At 40.5% G+C, this 14,467-nt stretch overlaps 1 protein-coding gene across 2 annotated transcripts in view; it reads right to left on the bottom strand.

Annotated features, from left to right (window-relative positions):
• The window catches only part of Myo10A (unconventional myosin 10A), a 35,602-nt gene that overhangs the window by 1,999 nt on the left and 19,136 nt on the right, over positions 1 to 14,467 (bottom strand). For both annotated transcript variants that reach the window (XM_089853772.1, XM_089853773.1), the window contains exons 12-25: positions 14,252 to 14,427; positions 14,056 to 14,140; positions 11,998 to 12,405; positions 11,340 to 11,745; positions 10,656 to 10,935; positions 9,415 to 9,685; positions 7,039 to 9,177; positions 5,121 to 6,969; positions 4,429 to 4,737; positions 3,829 to 4,332; positions 1,396 to 1,691; positions 904 to 1,311; positions 688 to 770; positions 212 to 612 (exon numbers count right to left, since the gene is read on the bottom strand). In XM_089853772.1, the coding sequence (XP_089709898.1) occupies positions 212 to 612; positions 688 to 770; positions 904 to 1,311; positions 1,396 to 1,691; positions 3,829 to 4,332; positions 4,429 to 4,737; positions 5,121 to 6,969; positions 7,039 to 9,177; positions 9,415 to 9,685; positions 10,656 to 10,935; positions 11,340 to 11,745; positions 11,998 to 12,405; positions 14,056 to 14,140; positions 14,252 to 14,427 (7,615 nt within the window). The remainder of the gene's footprint in view (positions 1 to 211; positions 613 to 687; positions 771 to 903; positions 1,312 to 1,395; positions 1,692 to 3,828; positions 4,333 to 4,428; positions 4,738 to 5,120; positions 6,970 to 7,038; positions 9,178 to 9,414; positions 9,686 to 10,655; positions 10,936 to 11,339; positions 11,746 to 11,997; positions 12,406 to 14,055; positions 14,141 to 14,251; positions 14,428 to 14,467) is intronic.

The following is a 14,467-nucleotide window of genomic DNA, read 5'->3' as shown; positions in this document are numbered from 1 at the left end:
ACATTTTGTCCAACGGTTAATTAAATAACTATAAGTCTGTCAAGTTTGAAAATAATTTTAAATGGAAGATTAAAGTTTAAATAAGTGCCATTTTAAGTTTCATTAAGAACGGTTAAGTATTTGTTACAAAACAATTAAGAGAACAGAGCCTAAAAAACTAGGCCTAACTTTGAAAATATTTTACAAATGGCGAAAGAAAATTAAGTCTTACCTCCTTCAACAATACAATAAAGAGAGAATTCCTCCATCTCAGCTTCAGTTCGGACATTAAGAACGGTACATATCTCTTCAACGATGTCCTGGACAACCGTTGTCGACTTGGTGTTGATGACTCGTTCGGTTCCTCCAGGCAAACGGTAAATTTGGCGTTTAGAGTTCCTTCCAGCAGAAATGGCCGCGATCTCTTCGATACTGGGGACATTCTTGCGTCCTCCGTACTTCAAAGTCTTTCTCAGGTTATGCAAACAGACCAAGGCAGTTCCGTGATAGGCTCTTCGTTTGTCATAAGCGGCCGTTTCCAAGTATTTGATTAGGTATGGTTTGAGCGCTTCTGTGCATTCGAAATAGGCACCGATAATTGAGAACAGTCTCCAACCTCGTTGACAACTGTCCCTGGTTTTAAACAAGGTACAAATGATTTAAATTCCCAATTATAAAAATATATTGAAGTTTAAATCATGTACTTACGGTTTAGAACTTTTATTGTTTGTTGTCTGTTTCATTATTTGGCAATAAACCTCGTCCCTTAGTTGAGGATGTTTGTGACAGTTCTGTGTACATAAAATGATGTAAACATTTTAAGTTACTAGGCCTGGTTCTAGTTGAGGACATAAAGCAAGGATGCCACACAGAGATTCTGATATAAACCTGTGACGACCCTTCAACAAGTTAAACGTTACTTACGACAAGTATGGTGTAGACGCAATCGACTTCACTTTGACCTTTAGCCATGGGGTAATCACCCATGTACCTCATAATGGCAATAAAACATTCCAAGCTAAGTTTATTTAGTTCGGCAGCGTCATATTTGAGCAAAGAGGCTTGAATGGGCGATTTCGTGTACTTGACCAGATCGGACAACTCCTTCCACGTCCAATCAGAGTCTTTACCCTTTTTGCCTTTCTTCTTTTGAGACTTCAATGTCTCAATCATCTTAATGGAACCCCGAATTGAACCGTCTCGGGTCCTCAACATCTCGTATTTGTCCAAACTTTCCCGGAAGTTGAACAATGCAAATTGCAACAGTGAATACTTGCCATCGTTCATTTGGGTAGTTTGACTGATGTCGCTTTTGCAGTCCTCGACGTGTTCCTGTTGACATTATTATCATTTAAGACATGGCTTCACAACTCTTTTGTCTACCAGTTACGAGGGAGTTGACAAAATTCAACTTACCACTTTGCTTTCGACCCATAAAGGTGCCGCACTCTCCTCAGGTCCGTGTCCATTTTGGACGACTTCATCGTGAATACTTTCATTTTGAACATGTTGCGAATGTCTAACTTGTTGAGCGTGAGCTTGAGCTTGATAATTACTCGAAGTTGTTCGTTCCGACACAACTTCGTCAACGGCGACAGTATGTCCTTTACGTTGTTGCTCGGGTTGTGCTGGTGGTTGGCGACCGAGTGGTAGGACGTATTCGCATGGAAATATACCACTTTCACCAGAATCCAAGACGCCAAATAACCAACCTAATAAAGAAATAATGATGGTCTTCACTCAAAAATTTAGTCCGAAGTTTAAGAACAAAATTCTAATGGACTCCTCAACACCAGTTCAGTCAATATGCCTGTCTGTTAATTTCTCTGCGAGAGCTTAATGGAAGGGTCTATAGCTCTGGAACCCCTTCAGCAGTAATAGACTTAAGATAATTACATCCAAATAGTCTATTAAAATAATTGAATAATAATCGCACCGATTGACACCAAAATCTAATCGCATATTCTACAAACGTTTCTTGATAACCGTTGAAAACTTCAAAGCATTTGAACCCAAAATCCAAACTACACGAGTTATTAAGTCACAAAGTTTTAAACAAACAAATCGGTCAAAACCACGCACCACCTCTAAAATTCATTAAAAATTTACTCCCTCCCACTCCCAAACATAATTTTAAGTTTAAAATTCAAAATGGTGGCTATGGCTTAGCGTTTCAAACTTGTAAAAAGAAAACGATAATGAAAACCGAGTGACCTAAGAATTCCAAGTAAAATAAATGAATGTATGAAGGATACCCTTGGTTAAATCCCGCTATTGAATAATGTTTTTGCATAAAAGAGAATTTAAGGTCTTCAGAAGTCATATTGTCGACCCACAGCCAAGCGGGGAACTTGAAAGACTTCCAAAATCACTGACGCGTGCATTTTCGGAATTTTAAAATCCACGCGCTGCCACTGAGGAACAGCTGGTCTATTGCAACCACCATAAACGATTTCAAATCGGATGTTTGGGGACTAGCTGGACATAATGAAATCATAAGAAACAATAGTACCTCAATATCTATATACATTGGAGGAGTGTTTTCCAATGACCCCCTTAAATTTAACATAGGAAACTGAACACACAACTAAGGGGTCATCCCTAAATCACTCTTCTAATGTTCATAACCTGCAAATGGTCTCCAATTTTATGCTAATAAACCTAGCTAATTAGGGTTGAAATTAACAATTTAAAACTTGGGCTCCATTTATCCAAAATGAATAGGCGCTTATTTAAATGTAATATTAAAATACTATAGTGGCAGAGCTGAGGGTTTATTAGTTGAATGGAGTAAGGGAAAGTAACATTGTATGACACGGTTTGATTTTTTAGCTATACAATATAACCGGACGTGGACCATTGTATCCGTAACACATTTGATTTGATCGGTTCAGCCCTTTTAAATGACTTCCGGTATTAGTTAATATACATATATATATTAGAATTTGTGTTAGAATAATTAACATTGCGTTAATTATTTAAAGGCTATAACTTAAAGTAAATAAAAACTAAAAACAAACTTTAACCATTCTAATTATGGGTGTAAATACTTGCACGATTAAAATCCGTAGTAACAGTTAACCGAGGTGCTAACCACTCTCGAATGAACGCCGATTAGGCCGAGTGAGTGACCATACCCTCGTTCTTAACCATTTTTAAAGATTTTCAATACAATGCAACAATACAAATGCATAAGAATAATAAAAAAAAATTCTAATCTTAAATATGGATAACAATTGCCATTAAAACCCACGTGTTTTCCAACGAAATTAAGTCCGTTAAAGAGCGCCACAATTTCACAAAAACGAGTAAATAAAAACTTACGTTTCAAAAACAGAAGCATTTGAAGTATTTTCGAACGCCTACTATCTATCAGGTCATTTTTAAAATCAAATACTATACTGTTTATACCATACCGTTGGTACAACGCGTCTTTCGGTGGTCTTCGCGGGTTTACTATCTCTACCGTAATGAGATGTTTTATTTATTAAAGGGAAGCCCACTATGAACGGTCGGGCGAATACCAAACCCCACCGCGCCTATAAAAAAATGCTTGTTTCATTACCGGGCAACCGTGACCCTTTGTTTTGTCAGATAATAAAATATTTCCTAGTAAAGAACAGAGAGGGAGGGGGATACAATAGGATATTAGAATATTATATGGGTTTGTTTGCACGTCACCTGACGTCATGCTCTCTCTCAGAGCACGTGGTAACATCCGCCGATTATTTTCACATCTGTTTTCTCTTTTATTTAATACCATGGACTTTAATAACATAAGTTTATAACCGACGTTCCGTGTAAGTTGCAACGAGACTTCAAAAAAAAATAATAAGGTTTGGGACTTACCCTTATCCAAATGCATATTCCTATTGTTGACGACTTGAATGACGTCTCCCTTCTGGAAACTAAGAAGTGTCGATTCTCTGGTGACGTAATCAGCGACCGCTCTGACGTATTCGTGTCCACCTTGAGCGGATTCCATACTGAATTTCTCGATCATGTTACGGATTTGCTCGGCTTTGTGCGAGTACAGCGTCATCCATCCTCCGTTCCTCAAGAGTATTTGCAAAGTACTTGGACGTGGGACTGCAACTTCGGCGATGTCTTCGAAACTAAGCGTGTCCAAGACGCGAGAGTAATCGCAAATAGCGTCGCGTTCTCGACGAACCAATCGCACGCCGCTATGAGAGACGCCGAGTAATTGGACATTGGGTAGATTACGACCGCCGGATACTGGGAAAAGTCTGGAGAAGTAGGTCGGGAAGTCTTTGGCCATGTCCACTAAACTACGTTTCACGGCCAATTTGTGTTGACTAGAGTTTACATTGGCGAAAGTGATGCCGTAACTTTCTGCAAAGAAATAATTTTGACCAAGAATTTATAAACAACCATCGTTAAGTTTCAATTGCTTTTCCCCAAGGCCCAAGTTAAACTTAATTAACTTACCCATTAATTGCGTCAGCTTCCTTTTCTCCTCACGGTTCAACCGTATACAAGCAGGAGCCGTAACGTCTTGGGCGATTTGACAGAAGACAAGATGTAATAGCAAGGGATTGTCCAATTTTTCAGTTGGTGTGAAGACTTCTTTGCGAACGCGTAATTGCCAGGGTACTTTGGAGTAAGTCAAAAACGGCGCGCCGTTTGGTCCGTACAAAGTGGTCTTTATGTTATCAGCAGGGCCTCGTTGGCTGGCGATGTCTAAACCAGGCGGTGGTGCCGAATCAACTGGCTTCAAGAATTCGGAGCTTTCCTCAACTACGTAAATTGAAAAATTCAAGGCAACAAGATAAGAATACAATCGGCAAATTAATTTCTTTAAAAGGCAATAACCTTAAGTTTAATTTCAATAATGTATTCATAAACTTTAAAAATTCTAAAAGCAATGAACCGAGACGTTTTAAGTAAGCTATAGTGCTATAGTCTTTCAGCGTCTTAGAAGCTACCGACTTCTATAGAATAATATGTTTTTAAAATAGATGTTTTGCTAATTTTCAAGTGTCTCAAAGACTATGCTAAGGGGGAGCCTCGCATCTTTTAACGAGCACGTTAAGGTTAACTCTAGCATAAACAGATAACTATTAAGTCTCCATTCCATACAGGAATAATTTCGAACTTATTTGAGTTAAAACAACACTTACATTCAATCCTGTCATTGCTAGATATCCTTTTCTGATTGGGTCTGTAAGGTTCTATGGGTTGAGGTGGCTCCTTCCTGCGTCCCAAAGGTGGTGAACTTGGAGGATAGTAGCCACTCGAAGCCGCGATGGATGGTGGTCCATGATGATGGTGATGTCCGTGAGGACCAACTGGTGGCGGAGGAGGCGGTGGCATATTGGGATGTCCCTTCTTCCTGGTCGGCGAATGAGCGCTATGAGTGTACATCGATTGAGGCATCATTCCACCGTTAGTGTACGCACTACGAGAGGAGGCCAAACTCTCTTCATAAACGACACTACGAGACGCTTGCGAAGATGTCTGGTCATATTGGGTCGGTAACTGACTGTACTGTCTGGAAGAAGTTGACATTCCATATTCGGCCGCGATGGTACTCGGAATTCCCTTAGTTGTAGGTTGGGCCAAGGGATGTCCCAGTTCCTCTCGACGTTCCCTCATCTCCCGACTTGCGCGTTCCATACGTTCAACTTGACTCTTAACCAAATTTTCAACCGAAAAATCTGGAATTTCCTCCTTACGTTCAGGTGGATAGATAAAGCCTTGAGGTGGTTGTTGAACCGGTTGATAACCGTTGTTATCATAACTCATTTGAAAATGTCTATCAGCCCGACCTCTCGGCGCGACGTCTACGGCGTCACCACGTCCAAAAGTACCTTTCAACTTGGCTTCTATGATGTTTTTACGGTTTTCCTCTAGTTTTTTCACAGGATCCGGTACTGATTCCGATTCAGAGACTCGCTGACCACCTTGAGGACTCGTATCGTCTTTATCCTTAGGGAATGGGAACATTGGCACTCTCGTGTCCTTCTTGGTTGAACGGACACTGTGGTCCAGCGTTAACTGTTCCAATTTACTTCTCATTTCAGAACTTATTCTCAGTTTACCGACGCTACCTGGTCCCGGTTTACTCAAGGCGCCTTCGAAGGCCCGTACAACGTCTTTTTTAGGTTTGACAGCGCGAGGTGGTTCAGAGAGTAGAGACTCCTGCGATTTTTGACTCTTCATTCTTTGGGTTGTAATTGGAGCATCTTGTAGCAAATTAGGCTCGCTGTTGAAACGTTTACCCATCATGGAGTGATGATCAACTTGATTCATGTTCGGGATTTCTGGAAAATCAACCACGTCACTGCGCTGGTGGTGGTGGTGGTGATGTTGTTGTTGTTGTTGCTGCTGCTGCTGCTGTTGTTGTTGATTATTGTAGGCAGCCATATGTCTTTGATCAATGGCCGATTCAGAAACCCTTTGGGATCTGACTTCCATTCTTCCTGTTTCTTGAGGGCCCTCTTGTTGATCATATTGCCCGGGTTGGGGTGGCATTGGTCCAGCCGGTGCACCGTCCTCTCTAGGTGGTGGCCATCTCCATTTACCTATCCTAACGGTCTTAGCTCTGCCATATACGTCAGGGTACCTTCCATTTTCATCTGGCATTGGGGGTGGTGGGGGAGGAGGTGGTGGTGGCGGAGGTGGTATGCCCATCATCCTTGGCGCTTGCGAACGCGGAACGTATGGTTGTGGAGGTGAATCGTCGTGTCCAGCTTTGCTCCTTAGTTCGGACATGACGTCACCAAACACGTCACGATTTGAATAACCTTGCTGACCTTTTTGAGGACTGGTTGGAGTAGAATGTTGATGAGTTGGAGTGGACTTAACTGGGGTCATCGAAGCTAATTGTAATGAGGCGGCGTTCATAGGAGTTCCCATTTGTAACATGGCTGGTGGGAAGCCCATTGCATTCGGGGTTCCTAAGTTACCGGATAAATTTGGTGCTTCAGTTAGCAAACTTGATTCGTTAGCTTCGGGCGAGGTTGGTACCTTTTTTGATTAATTAATCAAGATATTAATTGTTGATGCGTTAAGATATGTTAATATGATAATACTCACAGCATTTTGAAGCAGATTCTGTAACGCCGCATTTTGATGCAATAATTGTTGCTGGATTTGCAAATTTTGTTGGACAGCGGTTGCCAAAAACGCACGTTGATGCATTTGCATCATTTGTTGCTGCATCAACTGTTGTTGAATCAATTGCGAAGGGCCCACCATTGGAACTGTCATTCCAGCGACATTATATAGAGGCAAATACGGTACTTGATTCACTTGGTTCATCTGACTCGTTTGAGGACTTTGTATTCCGGTAGACGGTGGACTTCCTCCCAAACTAAACATGGACATATTGGTATTTATGGATGGAGGTCCCATTCCGGACATGGCGTTCATGGCGTTCATCGCATTCATGGCACCCATAGCACCTAATCCACCCATACCTCCCATACCATTAAACCCGCCCATTCCTTGTGGTAAATTGACATTGATCATTGGAGGAGACATCGGGAATCCCGCGTTCGGGTTAATACCTAAAGGCATTGTTAGTCCCGCCATCGACCCGGGTGTCATCGAGGCAGGATTCTGTTGCGTCTCAACAGCAATTTGTCCTCCTCCTTTCAAAGCGGTTGCCATGGCTTGTGGATTACTTAATCCATAAATATCTTCATCAACAAGTACTGGTCTAAATATATCATCCAAGTACTGATCCAAATCGGACGTGGTGGAACCTGGCCCGAATCTGATAGTGGTCTTATTGATGACTTCACCATTTTTAGATTCCGAGCTGGCACCTTCTAAATTGTCTCCACCACCTTTTAACTTGCGTCCTAATCGGTTAGGGTCTGTCAAATCCGGAAACTCATCTTCGAACAAGTCATCGAATACATCAGCGATGAATTTACTTTCGGGACTTTCATCACCGCCCTTATTTACAACTATAGGTGGCGGAGGTGGTAAGTAAAACGCCTGTGGTTTGAACTTCCCTCCTTGTGCTGGTAAACGTTCGGGACTTGGTATGTATAATTTCAAATCAGAACGTTCCGATTGTGAATTCTTAGAACTTGAGGATTGTCCCTTGATAGCAGTCGCTAAGGATCTCGCGTCACTAAGTTCATCCAAATCACCATCAAGTACTGGGTTAAATAAGTCATCAAGGTACTGATCAAGATCCGATGTATGCGATGGTATCCTAACGTTTTTAACATGTGACGCTAAAGACGGTGCCTCCGAAGTATCAGATAATGCTGAACTTCTAGCACCGGAGTATTCCGCCTCACGATTGCGGTCGATATGTGCCTTAGTGGATTGAGAGTATACTCGAGGTGGTGCCGCCTTAGCCGTGTATTTGACGTATCTCGAGCTTTCAGCAGTACTTCCGCCTATCCCGCTACTTCTACCATATCGTGAATTATCATTATCCAAATCATCTCGCCCTAACGGTGTCTCAAGACCTCTCAGATCCCCGATATCAAACTCTGGGAAGTCAATTCCACCGTTTGAGTTACGGGAACTAGGTCGTGAAGGACTATGCCGACTGTAGTCATCTTCAGTTGGTACAATATGAATTTCACGATGACTCGAATGTTTTCTAGGCGGGTCACGTGGCGAATTGTGACTATGGTGGCTATGGCCATGACTATGACCATTATGGTTGCTATTCCCACCACTAGCTTCATCAAGTGACATCCTGGAGTGACCAAGGTCTCCGCTACTCTTGGACAACTTACGGGAACCTTCTTTAACGAAGTATCGTCCATTAAGTGCCGATGTTGATAAACCTAACTCCTGCCAAGGATCTGCGTTGGGACTTGATGGTAAACTCGCGGGTATTGGTGGTGGAGGAATCGATGGTCGTTGGACATCGAGGGATTTTGGCGGATCACTATTCCTCGTGGGTGGTTTTGGAGGATCCTTGGATTTTAAGTAACGTTTGTTGAGTTTACTGGTTTCCGATAATGCCACGCCTCCTGTAATGGATGAGTTACCACCCTCACTGGCAACACGATGTTGTCCCCGGCTAGCAACGCGACCATTTGAAACTTCTACTTGATGCGAATGCATATCGTCAACACGGTCCAGTTCAGTCGCTGACGCGGTTGTCGGGTCGAAATAACGGCCATTAAGAGCGCTCGACCTTGATAAACCTAAATCCATATTCGCTACTGGATCGTCAAGTAATTGATCCAGGGAACGACTCTGCGTCAAGAAAAAATTAAAGTCCTTAAAAACATGCCCAACAAGTACAATGTCACGCATTTGTCAAAGGCATGAGAACATATCACATATTGTATCATTTGACCAATTCCGTCATAACTTTGCTAATTTTCAACCGATTTTAACGCGGTTTGTTTCATTTTAAAGCTTATAAAGACCTTTATCATAATTACAAGTATTTAACCTTAATTGTTTGCGAAAAAAATAATTAAATCTCACCTTTAATTTCTGTTGTGGCGTAATCCTCCTATCGACTTCCTCGGGGTACTCAAAAACGGAAGTATGACTGACGTGATGTTCAACCGCAACCCGTTGTTCTTCTCGCCTCCTATTAGAAGGTGGTAACAAGGGGGCCGGAACAGGATTAGTATGTCGTGGGGGAGGCGGTACACTACGATGTACCGGCGACGCTGGTCTTTGTCGTATCGGAGCTGGTAAGGCTTCTTCAACTTCTATTTCGAATGTGTTGAAACGATGCGGATTGTGAGGCCTGTAAACAACTCTAGTTAGAAATACTGAACAGTTTTCCTCATAGATTCATAATTAATATAAGAATGCTCAAGTCCTTTATTTAACGAGATCTCGCGGTCAGTTTTAGCTAAGAGTTAGATGTTTAAGAAAGAGATTTTCGCTAAGAAGGGGAAAGACTCAACGATGCGAGACCGTTTTTTCGATTTAATACAAGTCCTGCTATGTACTCGAATTTAGATTTATTTAAAAACTTTCCTGAAACTAGGGTGTAATGACCACCAAAACGCCAGCACAAGTTGAAAGTAATTTTACACATTTTTCTGGTGGTGACGTTTAAGGCGTTACGAAACGGTGATTTTGAGGGTCATGGTAAGAAAAGTTTAGTTCTATTATACCTAATTTATGAATCGAGGAAGACTTATTATAACAGTTATATTTTCTATTGTATCGGACAAAAACCTTTAGATAATGAAAGCGGCTTTGCTTTTACAATAGACTAAAAAATAAAACGATTGATAAGTGTCTCGTGTTTTTTACCAAACTCCTGAACTACATATCGCTTAAGATACTCAAATAAGGCCTAACTATCAGTGATTAAACATATTGGCTAGAACACGGATTTATAAAATATGTTCGGTGTACACAAAATACTTATCAACTTTTTAAAAGTCTACGAAATGGTAAAGCCTACTTCAAAAGCCCGAAGCTTCAAACTATAAACAAAGCGAACTTCAAAAGCCATAAGCTTCAAACCATTAACAAAACTTACTTCAAAAACCATAAGCTTACTTCACGAAACTAAGCTTGAAACCATAAACAAAGCTAACTTCAAAAACCTTAAGCTTTAAACCATCAACAAAGCTAACTTCACGGAAATCATAGACAACTACAAAAACGTTATAACCACCCAAAACAATTAAAGACAGAAACACCCACAACCCATAACCAACTTCACAGAAAAGAAAATTAAATAATTAAACGAAACTTACGAAGCTGTCCAAGCCGAATGTTTCCTGGCGGACGAATCCTTATTAACCTTATTAGCGGAGACCAAGAAGTAAGACTTGCAAACGGGGAAAGCCGGAGGAATCTCAGTCTCGGCAATCAAATCCAAGACGTAGTCGCACCCGTTCAACTCGTAAGAGTCACCATCATCATGGAGGTCAACTGTCCATCCGTAAGTCTCTTCAATACCTCTGGCTTTTAAAACGGCCGCAGCGAAATCTTCACCGGTTGTGAATGATTCAACAGGACCAGGTAGACTACCGCCTAGTAATGAATAAATGTAAAGAAGCCCAAAGAATTTAGTAATTCTTATCATAAAAACATCCCATTGAGATAACGACGATAAAATGTTACACGAATCAATTGCGTTAACGACATGAATGTATACACTCGTATCAATGTGGATTACTTTCACTAATCCATATAAGACCCGAGACAGTAATGGTGGCATTATTACTTAAAATATTCATGAGTATATTTGAATAAATTCAATCCTATCTCTTAAATTGCAAAATATTTTCTTTAACTATTCCTTTGCGTAAGTTTTATAGTTATCTACTATTTAGGCTTTTAAATGACTATTATCATAAGTTCACAAGATATGTTCCATAAGTTGGTCACGTGTTCCATGCATTAAAATTTACAACAGAAGTAAATGTTCAACTTACCATCAGCGAAATGAGCTTCCAAAGCCATATTTGATTTTCTGGTATTAGCTTTCCATTCCAGGAGACAAGGTGGGTACGTTCGGACATTGTTGGGCTCGACTTTGTCAGTTTGTAGCAGTTTGTTCTGACAGTATCCTTTGTAACCATCTAGAGCGCAGTCTGAGACGTATTTCAGTTGGTACTTGTAAAGTACCGGTGATGGTGCGAAACAACTGAGACAGTTGGCCATAAGAAGCCACCCTCTTTCGTTGTTGGCAGTGTTTTCGTTTTTCCATGTTTGGTTGCATAATTGGCACAAGATTTCGTCCCTCAGAGCTTCGTTTTGAAGGCCCTTTTGAACGATGTAGTCTCCCAAAGCCCGTTCTTTTTTCCCCGACAAATTATTGTCATTCATAAACCTCAGAATCTGTAAGGTTAAGATGGAAACGACTGTTCAATTCGAGGAGTTCGCTAAGCCTTTCATCTACATAAAAAGAGTCCTTTGTTTATCTAAGCCTAGTTTCATCTACATATAAAGAGTCCTTTGTTTAGCTAAGCCTAGTTTCATCTACATATAAAGAGTCCTTTGTTTAGCTAAGCCTACTTTCGTCTATTTATAAAAACCCTCCAAATTAATTAAGCCTAATTTCAAACAATGATATAAAAACTCAAAACTTACCAATTTAAAGATAGCCAAAGATTCCTGGTAATCGGCCTCGCTGTTTTTGGCTAAAAACGGTGTTTTTATGGGTTCCCTTTTCATAGCCCAAATGTGAGCTTTGAAATATACGTTGGTGAACTTTGTGAAGCCATGTTGGTCCACGTCGTTCGGTAAACGACGTTGCAACGCTTTCGGTAGCGGTTTGGCCACTTGACCGACGCATTTTATAACGTTTTTATCGTTTTGGGTGCATTGCCAATCTTCTAATTTGCTGAAAATGAAGGCCAACTCCGCCGGTATCTCAAGATGGTTGACACCGGCCACAGCGCGGGAAACCCGTTCTTGTTCCTCACGCTGGGCACGTTCTTTGGCGCGTTCCAATGCCACGCGATCGGCCTCTTGCTTTCGAGCCAAGATAGCTTTGATCTGTTAAGAAATTAAGCATTTAACAGGGTATTAACTTACGATCCTTCAAATAACACGACTAGATCTTGAAAAGAACTTCAAAAAAAGCGCAAGAACGTTAAAATTGGACCAGAAATAAGAAAGTTACATCATTTTGAAAATGTTTCGGCTTTTGATATGTGACATCATAATTACCGATTGTAAATGCATAATTAAATGTAATTAAATAACATATTAAACATAACAGAAAGACCATCATATAAAGTCACCTATAACTAACCCTTCAATATTTAATTACAACCGGCGTCACATGACGTCACCATGACACGTTTTTCTCTCCATGACGCGTTTTTCAAAAACCATTTTTCAAATCATCATAACTTTCTTAATAATGGTCCAATTTAAACGCAATTACGCTCAAATTAAAGCTAAATTCAAGCTTTATAATTAACTACAATTAAATTAAATCAAAATCATCACCCCTTCCGCGAGAAGACCATAATCTAACATCTAGGTTCTTCTTCAATATATATTTCTTAGGGAACTACATGTATATCGACACGAGACCACAATCACATCACCATATCAGACCGAACCAATCTCCTAAGTGTCGCGTCACCAACAAAATAATTAAAACTCTTCGACAAACTTGAATTGGTAAGGAAACCAAAAAGGGGGAACGTTTCGGGGAGCCCTCGAAAAAAATACTAGCATCTCTTTGAGACTTTTTCCTCAATTGTAAGACACAACTAGCTAGCACCTTGGGGCGCCAACAGGAACCCCCTGCTAAGAGACATTGAGCTCAACCGAACTTCTTCAGGGAGTGCTTAGTCATCCGTGACAACGATACCATTTTAAGGAGATCACTTTCATATCATAGTTTTATATCCCTTGAGTGGCATGAAAGTAACGCCAAAAATATGCATAGGGGAAACAGGTTTATAATGGGAAAGATGTCATAGGCTCATAGCAATAAGAGGCTTAAACAGTATGGTTGTATTTTTAATAGTGACATTCAATAAGTTTAATGGTGTTATAATGTAAATGGAGATAACATTTACTGTCGTAAGAGGAATGCATATAGCTATTTGGAATTATTGTGCTACAGCCGTTTTCACTCAACGTATCTAGGCGGGTTTGGAGCACAATTATTCCAAGTAGCTGTATGTATTCGTGGTCATAACTACGGATTTTGTGGGAGATTAGTGTACCTATGATGCCTTTTTGACGCCTCAATTTTGTTGTGACAAATATCTTTTGAGGAAAGCGGGGAAAAGTCGGCTTAAGCTTCTTAGAGAGCTTGGTTTTGGAGGGAAGGGTGTTGGGTTCAGAGGGACAGATCATAGTAACCGGTCTATAGAACAATACGAGTAATAATATCAATTTTTGCCTGAATCGAATAAAGGCATCATTGAGAGGATAACTGCCATGGGTAGAACTGACCTCACCAACTAAGGCAAAATATGGATTTGCGCAGTACAGCTTACCAACAACAAATATATTTTAAATTATTCCACCCAAGTGCAATGTTCTGAGACGCGACGTTTTACGACCCTATCTAAGTTTTATAACCCAAGTTGTGGTTTCAGGACCAAATTTTAATTATACGCGAACCCCACCTTGGCTAACTATACCCACTTCTAAAAGTAACAAAACTTTATAACAACTTACTTTTTCATATTCACGTTTCTGTCTATACATCCGGTAAGTAGCTTGAGCTCTAAGAACGCCTTTTCGAACCTTGGTGTATTTAGTTCTAATGAAAACAATGAATAAATTATGATAATTATTAGACGCGTGATAATGAACTTTCAACATTTATAATAAGAATAATAAAAAGAATAAACAACATTGAAAGTTTATTTACCTGTCTCGATAAGCACGGTACGTTTTCTGAATCGTAACAGCACCGCGTTTCATCGCGACGTACTTGCGTCTGGCCAAGTACCCTTTGACGTAGCGTTGAATAGTTACCACAGAACCACGAAGTATTTGAGCACGTTGGGTCTCTAAATTTTGTTCCAAGGCTTCGCGTAGAAATACCTTAAAAATAGAGGGGGGGGGGAGAGAAAAATGTAACTTC

Source organism: Phalangium opilio, unplaced genomic scaffold (genome assembly GCF_054372755.1).
Source record: "Phalangium opilio isolate 3A_F unplaced genomic scaffold, DU_Popi_V2 ptg000206l_1, whole genome shotgun sequence".
Taxonomy (NCBI): Eukaryota; Metazoa; Arthropoda; class Arachnida; order Opiliones; family Phalangiidae; genus Phalangium; species Phalangium opilio.
Note: the sequence above shows the minus strand (reverse complement) of the source record. Positions and strands in the feature narration are given on the sequence as shown.